Genomic DNA, 12,500 nt, shown 5'->3' with positions numbered 1-12,500 from the left:
TTTATGAATTGCTTTTATTATTCATGATGATAATTTTCATCCCGCTGATCTAGTTGTCGCTCTACTAGACTAAAAAGCCAGGCAAATAGACGCCCTCAACCCGACCCGTAGTCCGCGAGACGAGGCAGCCCCAAAGGCAGCCATCGGGCACTCACGGCAGGAGGCAGTGGGCGACGGTGAGGACGAAGCGCTCGTTGATGAGGACGCCGCCGCAGAAGCCGCCGTTGTTGGGGAGGAGGACGAGGGCCTGCCAAGGGAACTCGTGCAAGGAGGCGTCCTCTCCTCCCAACACGCGAGTCCCCGAGCCCCGACGCCCACAACCTGAAGGACGCGAGAAGAGGCAAAGGGTAGAAACGAGTGAACTGGAGGAGAAGGACGGGGAGATTTGGCGAGGACGAAGGTGGAGAAGGAGACTTATTTAAAATAATTTCAGTAAAACAGAGTATGTGTCAGAGTTATGCTATTGAGGACAACAATCTGAAGAAGCTGCAAATATTTCAAAGCAACATCAGTCAGGACGCAAAACCAATAACAAAAAATTCCTTCCATTTTGATGAAACGCTATTCAAACCCCCCTATTACACTGTCTCGCCGAAGACAGACAAAAGACTCACGGCAGGTAGTAGTAGACGGCGGAGTAAATATCCCCGGTGGCAGACTAGTAGGGGACGTCGCCGAGAGAAGGGAGACGGTGCAGTAGAATCCCGTGTAGGTTCCTCCGCCCCCTGAGCCGCTCCAGAAGAACACGCTGAGGAAACTACTCATCGAGGTAACCTGCTGAGGGGCAGCGCTACCGCCACAGTACCTAAGGGATAACCGAGAACCTATTTATCGTAATGTTTTTTTGTTGTTTTTATTATTATAACTTAAGCTGTCTCGTCACTGTTGCTATTATCTTATTTCACATCATAATCGTGAATATCATAACCGCAAACAATCATCCTTCATCATTACCATTACAATTATCCTCATCCATGTCGATACCTCGGGAGAAATAAAAAAACAAAAGACGAAAGAAGACAGTTATACCTATTTCAACTTCGAGTGAGTGCAGGCTTAGTTACCTTCGCGTAGTTTTTTGGGGAACTCGTTCTTCTTCTTATTATTATTATTATTATTTATTAACGGAAATTATCATTATTATCTAATAACTTAGTTACCTTCGCGTAGGTTGGATGCCATCGTCCACGGAGAGATAAGCGCCGGTGCCACATTGCGCGCTCGGTTGCAGGTCAAACACTTGGCAACTGAGGGTCAAAGGGTTGTTGGTCGTGCTCTGGAAGGGGGGGGGTGTCTGTTGTTATGATAGATTCTTTTTTTTGTTATTATTGTCAATATCTTTCTGTTAATGTTATGTATAAGTAGCACTAATATTATAGTTGTTATTATTATTCATTACTTCATCGAGTCAAAAAATAATTCATTATCATGATTATCATATTCATCAGCATTGCTATTATCATTAGTATCATCAGTATTACTATTATCATCATTATCGTTATTATCATCACTATCATCATTACATCTGCTATAATTTATCATTATCATTATTACGATCTTCCATTTTTAATGCTATCTTATTATCATTTTTACTCGACCTGTTGTTCCTATGATGATTATGAAAATGATAATGATAATGATAATGATAATAGTAGTAATAACAGTGATAAGATTAATAACGGTAATTGTGATAATAATAATAATGGTAATGCCAATAATGATAATAATAATGGTAATGCCAATGATGATAATAATAGTATTAATAATATTGATAACTATAATAATGATAATAATAATGATGAGAATAAAAAAATATTGTAATAATGATAATGATAATAATAATGATAATACTAATACTAATAATAATAATAATAATAACAATGATAATAATGATAATGATAACGACGAGAATGATAATGATTTTAATAGTAAGAATGATAATAGTAATGATAATGATAACAATGATATTGATAATCATCATGATCATAGCAATGGTCATGATGATAATGATAATGATTATTTCATTATCATTATTACCATTATTATTATTATTATCATCATCATTATCATTATCATCATGATCATTATCATCATTATTATCATTATCATTATCAGTATGATTATTATCATTACTATTATTATCATCATCATTACTATTATCATTATTTTTATCATCATTATTATTATTTTTATCATCATTAGCATACTTATCCTCGCTATTACCATTAACGTCATCACCATTATTACTATAATCATTATCATCATTATCATGATTATCATTATTATTATTATTAGTAGTAGTAGTAGTATATTACCATCATCATCATCTCCATCGCTCTTTTTGTTATCGTTATCATTATTGTTATAATCATGTGATAATGATGATGATTATCATCATGATTATCATCATAATTATCATATCTATCATCACTATTAAAATCATTATTATCATTATCATTATTACTATCATCACTATTATTACTATCAGCTTGAACATCACCATCATTGTTGCTATCATTATTATATTACTGTTACTATTATCATTCTTATCATGGTGCTTGCTTATTTGCGACTGATATAATCAGTATTAACAGTCTTTTTGCAAGTAAACGTATTTAAATCACCATTACTATAATCACTCTTTTATGTTTTCATTCAAACAATCATTAGAACCATTAGCATTGTTATCATCAGCATCATTATAAGTACCCGTTAAGGCCACACGTTATCCATACCATTATTGCAAGAATTTGTTATCAAGGTTTCCCCACAATATCCATTTTAGACGAAATAGACAAAAAAAAACACAAACTACAGTACATCTGGCAACGCGAGCCGATGGCGACACCACAGGGATAATAATAATGGAGCGTGTCAGCCTATCCGGTGAGTTATGACGCAATATTATACAATGAAATACCTACTTCCGCAAAAACAAAATAAAAAGTAACAAACAACATGGACTGGAATTGTATTTTTATTATTGTTTTTGTTGTTGTTGTTTTTAATTGGATTATTTTGAGAAGGTATGATAATTAGCTAAAATTTAGTTATTTTGAGAAGGTATGATAATTAGCTAAAATTTAGTTATGAAAGGATATTTTGGAGGAAAAAAATCGTCTTGGAACGGTTTTGAAGTTATATAACAATGTGAATCTCTTTTATATAATTCGTTCCCATTGAGGCTTACTAAATAATGATAATAATATGTAGTGTTGCTTGCGTTATTTACAAAATTGTGTTTGTTTATTCATCTTTAATCAATGTTAGAATTACAAAGCACACCAAACATGTAAGAAAAAGACAACATGAATAGTTAAGGCTATTCAGTGAAACACCCCATTCACCTGAAGAAGGTAATGATGATAAAGAAAAAAAAGTAATTATGTTAGTATCAATAATAATGACGACAATCATGATGATCATTATACTAGTAATGATGATGATAATGATAAAAATAAAAATAATAGTGGTAATGATAATGAGGAGAAAAAATAATAACAATAATAATAATAATAATATTGATCATAATAATAATGATTGTAATAACAATTATAACAATAATATCGACAATGATAACAATAACCAAGACAATACAATAATAAAAATAATAACAACAACAATAACACCTATCACTCTCATTATCACCATTACCCACCCACAAACAATACATATCACCATTCCCCCCCCCCCCCAAAAAAAAAAAAAAGAAATCTACATCACCCCAATTCTCTGACTCACGTAGATCATCCAAGAGCAGAACGTAAGGGCGGCGTAGGGACTCGGGTACGAGGGAGGGGCGAGAAACACAGCTGATTGTGAGGCTGGACTCAGTTCCACACTCGCTCCACAATTGGCTGTTATTGTTTGCTTTTTAGAATTGTTTTTTATTTATTTATGGGGAGGGGGGGAGGGATGTATAAAGAGTTTTATTGTTATTGTTTTGCCTTTTTTTGTTTTGTTTCTCTTTTTTTTTTTTTCTTTTTTCTTTTTTGCGTCTGTGTTTGAAGGACTGAATTCAATGTCAAATATATGATTGGGTTTGGTTGGTTCATACTGGTTTATGTTTTTCATGACTTCTTTTTTTTGGTATTGATAAAGCACTTTATGACGTGCTTTCACTGAAGTGCAGTCACGAATATATATATACACGGAAATGGAGGGAAATAAACTGAAAGATGAAAACTTACTGAATCTATTGATGGGGGTCTGTGGGTTGACATTGTTGTAGTAATTGCTTTTCCAGACGACAGCCGCTGAAATCTACGGATGTTCGGGTAGGTTGGGGTTAGAGCATATATGTCACTGTTTTAAGCCTTTATTTATTTATTTTTTTCATGGTCTTTATCCGTCGTATATATTTTTTTCTTTTTTGTCAGTCTCTCTCAATCTATTTATCTATCTATCTATTTTTTTCTCTCTCTCTAATTTTATCTTTGTTTCAGTCTCTGTCTCTGTTATCATCACTGCTTCTGTTACTGTGACTGTCATTGACACTGGCCTTGTCTGTCACTGGCATTGTATCCTATCACTGTCTCTATGTCACTGTCTGTCATTACAACTGTCACTGCCTCTATCACTGACGCTGACACTGTCACTGTTACTGTTACTATCTCTGTAACTGTTATTGTCTCTATAACAGCTTCTGCTACTCTCTCTCTCTCTCTCCCTCTCACTCTCGCTCTCTCTCTCTCTCTCTCTCTCTCTCTCTCTCTCTCTCTCTCTCTCTCTCTCTCTCTCTCTCTCTCTCTCTCTCTCTCTCTCTCTCTCTCTCTCTTCTCTCTCTCTCTCTTCTCTTCTCTCTCTCTTTCTCTTCTCTCTCTCTCTCTCTCTCTTCTCTCCCTCTCTCTCCTCTCTCTCTTTCTTCTCACTCTCTCTCTCTCTCTCTCTCTTCTCTTTCTCTTTCTCTTTCTCTTTCTCTCTCTTTCCTCTTCTCTCTCTCTTCTCTCTCCTCTCTCTCTCTTCTCTTTCTCTTTCCTCTCCTCTCTCTCTCTAACTCTCTCTCGCTCTCTCCCCCCCTCTATCTTCTCTCTCTCTCTCCTTCTCTCTCTCGCCCTCCCTCTCTCTCTCTCGCCCTTCCTCTCTCTCTTCTCTTCTCCCTCTCTCTCTTCTCTTCTCTCTCTCTCTCTCTCTCTCTCTCTCTCTCTCTCTCTCTCTCTCTCTCTCTCTCTCTCTCTCTCTCTCTCTCTCTCTCTCTCTCTCTCTCTCTCTCTCTCTCTCTCTCTCTCTCTGCATGTTCATCTGTCTGTCTACCTCTACTGACATCTGTCTGTCTGTCTCTTTATTCAATTTTATAAAACCTTACATATAAGTGAGAAGTGGAACAGACCAGTTATCATTTAACTCATGAAATCAGAGGAAATTTGACAAAGATGGAGAGAGAGGGTGAGATAGATAGAGAGATAGATAAATAGATAGATAGAGAGAGAGAGAGAGAGATAAAGAAAGAGCGAAAGAGAGAGAGAGAGAGGGATAGAGAGAGAGAGAGAGAGAGAGAGAGAGAGAGAGAGAGAGAGAGAGAGAGAGAATAAGAGAGAGGGATAGAGAGACGAGGGAGAAAGAAAGAGAGAGAAGAGGGGGTCGGAGAGACATATATAAACAGACAGAAATACAGACTTAATACACTGACTGTCTACATCTTCTTAGGATGAAAATACTCTGAAAGAAATATAAATGAAGAAACGTACCTGAAAAGTTAGTGTCAGCAGTAATAGTCGAACTCTCTTCATCTTGACTGCAGTTGTATGTGTACGAGCCTGGTAACATGTAAATAGCATTAGGCAATATTTAGATGACTTTCTCTCGCTCTCTCTATCTATCTATCTTTATTTTCCCTTTTCCATTTTTTTCTCTCACTTCCTTCCTTCCTTCCTTCCTTCCTTCCATCCTTCCTCCCTTCCTCCCTCCTTCTCTCTTTTCTTGTTCCGTTTCTTTTAGATATTACAATTAAATATTCAGAGCCACACACTGACACATTTTCCAACAATAAATAGAACAATAAAAGGTCACATTTGCTAAAGTCCCGCGTTACAGACAATCAGAACAAAAGAGATGACAATAGGCTTGTGATATAACACCCGGAGTCTCATTTACAAATAGTCTACATTGTTTCAAGTGACCGTGTGATGTGTAGTAAATCTATGGTATTTTCCCCCACTTCATTCATTTATTATTGCGTGAGTACTCAGGGTCATTATGTGAAATAGCGAGAGGGCTTTCGATGAATTTGGGGAATGTGTTGCAATGTTGCGATAAAGTATGCAACTGTTTTTATCTGGTTGGGAGGAGCGCTCATGGCAATTATAGAATTTTCTTTAATATGAATTCTAGTTTGGCAAGTATTATTTTGGAACGTGACTTTTTTTTTAACTAATTTCGCTTTTTGAGTGTTTCGCCACACCCACCAAGATCAAGTCCCATCTCGCAAGCCTCCAAGCAGATATCCTTCCCAACCGCAGCATCTGGTAATCTGATTCGACGAAGTTAGACGACCGGCCTCTTGGGATCCTTTATTACAATTACTTTTAGAGTTTATGCAATGAACGGGACCTTCATTTTGGGAAACATGGCATATCCCCATCGAGCCGTAGTCAGCACTCGTTTGACCAAATGGTAAAGTCTCATACCAGTTTCACACGCCAACATATGTTATGACGCAGACTTTCCAGTGAGATCCGTAATTAAATGTAGAGACTTGCTACGGACGAGATTAGGCTATTTTCTAGACTATTGTTCGAGTCTCACTCTTGTACAATACAAGACCAGAAGCACACAGATGCCGTAGAGATGCGGACCTTTTGTCCTACTGCCTGATATTTACAACACAAAATACTCTCGTACCTGACATTCTCACCTTTTCCATAACACCAAAAGCCAGATAAAAGCTGCCGCTAACTTCTGCGTTAAGTCTACCATTGCTGTGACATGTAAATCTTTCTAAGAGTTTAAGGTTCTTGCCTCAAACATGTATCAACTTGATTGTACCATCCAAGAACCATTCAAATGGTTGAATTTTCGACTTACTAATCTATGTCACTATCCCAGAACGCCGAAGATCTTGCTCGGTTTTCCAGGCGATTGAGCAAGCATGGCTCTCTCATCAACCATCCACATTAGTGGCTTTGGGATTGTCAACGGCCTAAGCGTTGGTGAGGATTAAGAACAGGTACACACCTAGCCTATCGCCCGCGGGAAATAAACCCTAACCACATTTTACAATATTTTCCGTGTCAGTAATCTTTCTTAGAATAATTTCTTGAAAGGTCCTCTGATACAAGAAAATTCAAATGACCTCTTGAAATCAATGCTTTCGCGACGCACAATAAATGGTTTAAGATTTCTTTTCATTAATTTATAATGGTTCATCGGAAACATCTTGTAGGAGATTTTGAATGGCATCATAGCAACATGAATAATTAATCTATGTGACTACGAAGTGAGCATAAACATTCTAGGTAACGTCCATAACTGAACACTAACTATTCAGATGTGCGTGTTTACTTGTAATAATAACACTGATGTAACTATACCACATCGATATAAAGAATGAAACTATTTCCTCCTTCTCACAATAATAAGGTAAACATAGCAACAAACTCGTGTAATAGAGGACAAGACAACAACATATACCAACAAAAGATAACTTGGAAAAAAAACTTACCGAATAAACGTCTCAAAGTGGAAAAGCGTCGACCTTGTCACGAGACCGACGTCGACAGTCAACCGTGATGTTTAACTCGACCAACAGCACCCGCTACTGCCGAGCTTCTGACCTTAACTGACCGCCAAATTTGCAACAATACTTTTTATGCAGCTCGTTTTCTATTCAGCCTGTATAGTTTCCCACTCGGCTTACTTCCGTTTCTATCTTTTTTAATAATAGCGAAGATGTTTTTCTTCCTTTTATTTTCTATTCACTTTCTGTCGACTCGGTATAAAATATATTGGTTCACACAGACAGATACACAGACACACAGACAGAGACAGACGCATATGGAGACAGACAGAGACAGGCAGACAGACACACACGAAGGCATACAGGCAGACAGACAAATTCATTCACTTATTCACCCACTCACATGAGAGAGAGAGAGAGAGAGAGAGAGAGAGAGTGTGTGTGTGTGTGTGTGTGTGTGTGTGTGTGTGTGTGTGTGTGTGTGTGTGTGTGTGTGTGTGTGTGTGTGTGTGTGTGTGTGTGTGTGTGTGTGTGTGTGTGTGTGTGTGTGTGTGTGTGTGTGTGTGTGTGTGTGTGCGCGCGCGCGCGTGCGTGCGTGCGTGCGTGCATGAGTGTAAAATTTCTAATATATATATATATTTATATATATATAATATATATATATATATATATATATATATTATATATATATATATATATAATATGTATAATATATATAATACAAATATCAGAGATCATACACACCCGTGCATGCAAGCACACGCAAGCACTGTACATGTACATATAAATATACTACATATATAAAGCACTGATCCCCTTGTAGGTGTAGATTATAAAGCAAATAAGTGTGCAGGTGGCTTTATAGAGGTGCACTTTATAACACAACATTCTTCTCCATTTGGTTTTGATGAAGATATTTGAAGTGGCAAATATCTTGCAGAGAGTAATGCAAAAGAAATGAACTTATAGACTAGCCCTCTTAACAAGAGAGAGATGTAGAATTTCAGTGCTTAATAAATATGTAGTTTGAATCTAAAAGACTAAAAGACACTTGCTAGTGTTATAGGAGAGAGGGTTCTGACCACCTATTTACCACTAATTTAGTGAAGGTGTACATAGTGTGTATATGGCTTAAGATATGTTTGAATAAAGAAATAGGTGGCAGCACAGTTTAATGTGTAATATTGTGAACAAAATGATACTGGGGTGCCATGGGGATAAATATATGTGCTAGAAGTAGACATGAGTATAAATTTCTTAAAAATCAAATATGAAGATCTTGCTTTTGTAACTGACAAATCTGTAAAATTTTAGAAATAAAATAGTTACACCTTCAACAGTGAACAAGGTGCATTTATGGCTGGTCTAAGGGGGCTAAATTGAAATTCATTGTAATTGAAATTCGATGTAATTGTCATTACTAATACAGGTTAATAATAAACCTTCTCATCTCTTGGTTTTTCCTCATCAAAAACTGAGAAACACTTCAAAATCATCAATATGGTAACAAAATTATTGTCATTAATCTAATTTCTATGATAATCTGTGATGTACCTCATTTGAGTGTTTACCGAGCTCGTCTTTTTGTAGGAAACACAGCTCACCAAAGTGTCTCCTTGTATTACCATAGATTGAATACATGTTAAAGAACACTTCTATTTTGGATGTAGAAGATTACCATACCTGTAAACTTTGGCAAAAAGAAAAGACAGAGAGATTTAAAGTCATATTTATTTCTCAATATAATTTTGTAGGTATTATAGATCCATAAAGCAAGTGATAAAAAACTAACAATTATAATACAATCAAACTGCCAAATATTTTTTCACCGAATGTTTCTAGCTCCTTCCATCTAAATGAACACAATAGTTGTGCAAAACATTTTCGAAAGTTCTTTAGCCTCTTTAAGTGGATCTCTGAGAGCAAATTTCAAAAGACTGTACATTACCAATATAATGTCTAATATAACTACATACATTAAAATCACTGGAAATAAACTCAAATATCGGCTTAATGGTTCTGTTTCTCATCCACAAGGTTGCAGCCATCCTCTCTTCAGAAATCATGCTGTGGAGTTCATAGTTACAGACCCACTCTATGTGATCATTACTGTATATTTGTCTTCCATGTTCAAAAGCTCAGTGCACGTACACAAGCACTGGAATGAATGAGAAACTGTACCATCGCATCCTCTTATTTTTCTTCTTCATCGTCGTCGTAGTCTTCATCTTCTACTTTTATTTTTTTCAGATTTTTCTTTCTGTAATCTTGAATTCCCCATGATATCCCCATCCCCATCCCTTGTTTTTTCTTATACCCCTACCCCACCCCACCCCAATGTCCCTATTCCCACCCCACGTCTTTGAGAGGCTGGACAAGAGCATCTCCCCAGCACCCACCCGCATCATGGCGACCGGTCTAGTCATCACAGCCATGTTGAGCTACCAGAGTCATCCAGCGCCATGCACATCACCACTGGACACGCACGCGCACGCACACACACGAGCAAACCCTGAGCTCCGGTCAAAGCCTCGGGGTCAACATACACTTTTGAAGCGCCACTTTTGCAAAATAACAAAAGGGGGAAATATATAAAAAATATTTGAGTAAAAAGAAAAAGAAAAAAGAAGAATTGTAGAAATAAATTAAATTGGATGCTCTCCATAAAAAAAAACAAAAAGGAACATTTAAAACTGTGTGCAGCGACTGGCCGGTAGCTGTTACCATACTGTAGGCAGATATATAAATGGTATGCCTAAACAGGTATTTGGATTCTTCTGTGGCAAAGCATTATCAGGGTTTCCTTTTTTGGTGATAATGTACACTCAAAAGTTCAGTTCTCTTTATATCTTGGTGAAAATGTATAATGAATCTCACTGTAAAATTTTGTCTATACAATGAGATTTATGAGGTGCCATTTATTGTCTTTACCATCACATCTTTGATTTTTTCTTTACTACTCCTCTCTCTCTTTCTCTCTCTCTATCTTTTTTTTTCTGTTCTCTCCTCATTGACACTTTACTGTAGCCATAAGAGGGAGATCACTTGTGTTCATGCAAACCTTTGACCTGAGTTCTAAGTATTTTTTTTACTTTACGACCTCACACTACTATGCACTCTTTTTAATTGTCCAAGGCAACCACTGAATCTCAAAGGAAAGGAGACATGAGATCTAGCACTTCCCGTCCCTCAGCCGCCTGTCATGGTCAGCTGACGGAGATGGTGCTGGCACGGTCACTCCCACTCGGTCGTTCCTGGTGGCTTGGAGGTGAAGTCGTATAACACTCGGCTGATCCCCGGGACGCCCAGCATCTCTGCCACCATTTTGTTTACCAGCTGCAAGGTAAGAGGAAATGTTAGTGGAAAGAAGCTCATACTTGGCTGCCTATCTGCGTAATGACTGACAATTGCTGATTAACCCATTAGCAGCGGATGGCATGATTTGCTGCAAAGGCAGAGTCGGTCATAGACGCGGATCCTCCAGACCAAAATGTAAATAACAGGCCATATGCACAGACCTTTTTTTAATACCGCGACCAATGGGTTAAAGGATGTTAATTGGATCTGTTCAGCAACTATAACATCAATCACTTTCATAGCAGGAATAAATAACTTTCTAACTACTTTCTCAATTTAATTTGTAACAATTCCAAAAAATATTAAATTAAATACAATTATCCTTTCTCATCTACCATAATACATCTAGTATATCACATTTGCTATATGTATATTCATTTGAACTCACAAAGTAACATCTGGACAAAAATCCAGATTTTCAAAGATTATAAAACTCTTACAGAGACTCAAGCTAATATGTTAGTCACATATTTCCCAAAATATTGTTTATAAACACCATTAGATTAATGTTTTTCACACTATTCCAAAATTTTAATCCACTCCTATTAAGGGGTTCATATATCTCACTTATTTATGGAGTTTCAAACATTACCTCAGGTGAGATGTGTTTCCCAGGTAGTGCAGGAATGCCAGTCATGAAGTCATGCGTGATGAAAGGTCTGAGAACAAGAGAGCGCTGGCAGGATGGGAGGCGCGTTACAGGATCGCGATCAAAATGCACTGGAATCAACACTACTGGCATCTGAGCAAGCTTCTCGGTAAACCCAGATTCTGCTAACACCTGAAAATTGTATATTGAATATTAGTATTTAAAATGTTTCCAAGAAAACCAGATAATATTCTGATAACATGTAGAAGAACCTTAAGCTTATGTTGCTTCTATGTAGGTAAATGCACCATATACTTCAAGATACTTCATTATTTTACCATATTATCACCAGGTTCTCCGAATACGTCAATCATCTGGAATTTAGACTTCTAAATTGCATTGCAGTTTTATACTCCAAGGTGACTTGGAGTATAGAACATGTTTTTTTTCTATTCCTTCTTTACATAAAATTAAACCTGATAAAGGAATGGAATTTTCCAAAAGCATGTTAATTTACAGAAGTTTCAAGCAAACTCCTATAGATTTCAAGATCTAATAAAAACAACTTGCCTCCAATTTTCACATTCTAGGACTAACCACAAATACATAAATCCTATATAAAACAGTCCTCTTACCTGGTTGGCCAAAAAGTCAGCCTGCCGAAGAGTTGCCAACACTCCGGGCGTTAGCGTGGTTGGGGTGATGTCCTGTACAAGGTCCTTGATTGCACCACCAAAAGCAAAGCACACCCTAAAGACAAAATGAGATGATTATTCGAATTCATACTGGACTCATAAATAATGCAAGAAGGAAAAAAATACCAACTTAATAAAGTCCATATTCTAATATTTCATCATCCAAAGAGAATTCCAACACACA

The 12,500-nt window shown here is 36.9% G+C and overlaps 2 protein-coding genes across 6 annotated transcripts in view; both read right to left on the bottom strand.

The window, feature by feature from the left end:
* The window catches only part of LOC122247894 (trypsin-1), an 11,977-nt gene extending 4,192 nt beyond the window's left edge, over nucleotides 1-7,785 (bottom strand). Inside the window, exons 1-7 of the mRNA XM_043007599.2 lie at nucleotides 7,661-7,785; nucleotides 5,688-5,756; nucleotides 4,191-4,263; nucleotides 3,742-3,857; nucleotides 1,161-1,276; nucleotides 615-805; nucleotides 156-321 (exon numbers count right to left, since the gene is read on the bottom strand). Of these exons, the coding sequence (XP_042863533.2) occupies nucleotides 156-321; nucleotides 615-805; nucleotides 1,161-1,276; nucleotides 3,742-3,857; nucleotides 4,191-4,263; nucleotides 5,688-5,729 (704 nt within the window). The 5' untranslated portion in view covers nucleotides 5,730-5,756; nucleotides 7,661-7,785. The remainder of the gene's footprint in view (nucleotides 1-155; nucleotides 322-614; nucleotides 806-1,160; nucleotides 1,277-3,741; nucleotides 3,858-4,190; nucleotides 4,264-5,687; nucleotides 5,757-7,660) is intronic.
* A 1,605-nt stretch (nucleotides 7,786-9,390) lies between these two features.
* The window catches only part of bur (GMP synthase burgundy), a 27,917-nt gene continuing 24,807 nt past the window's right edge, over nucleotides 9,391-12,500 (bottom strand). For all 5 annotated transcript variants that reach the window (XM_043007594.2, XM_086549811.1, XM_043007597.2 and 2 more), the window contains 3 exons: nucleotides 12,257-12,371; nucleotides 11,625-11,813; nucleotides 9,391-11,011 (listed from right to left, as the gene is read on the bottom strand). In XM_043007594.2, the coding sequence (XP_042863528.1) occupies nucleotides 10,910-11,011; nucleotides 11,625-11,813; nucleotides 12,257-12,371 (406 nt within the window). In that variant the 3' untranslated portion in view covers nucleotides 9,391-10,909. The remainder of the gene's footprint in view (nucleotides 11,012-11,624; nucleotides 11,814-12,256; nucleotides 12,372-12,500) is intronic.

This window comes from Penaeus japonicus, unplaced genomic scaffold (assembly GCF_977035675.1).
Source record: "Penaeus japonicus unplaced genomic scaffold, GWHDUDI00000001_assembly GWHDUDI00000022, whole genome shotgun sequence".
In the NCBI taxonomy this organism is placed as follows: Eukaryota; Metazoa; Arthropoda; class Malacostraca; order Decapoda; family Penaeidae; genus Penaeus; species Penaeus japonicus.
This window is presented reverse-complemented; position numbering and strand designations above follow the sequence as displayed.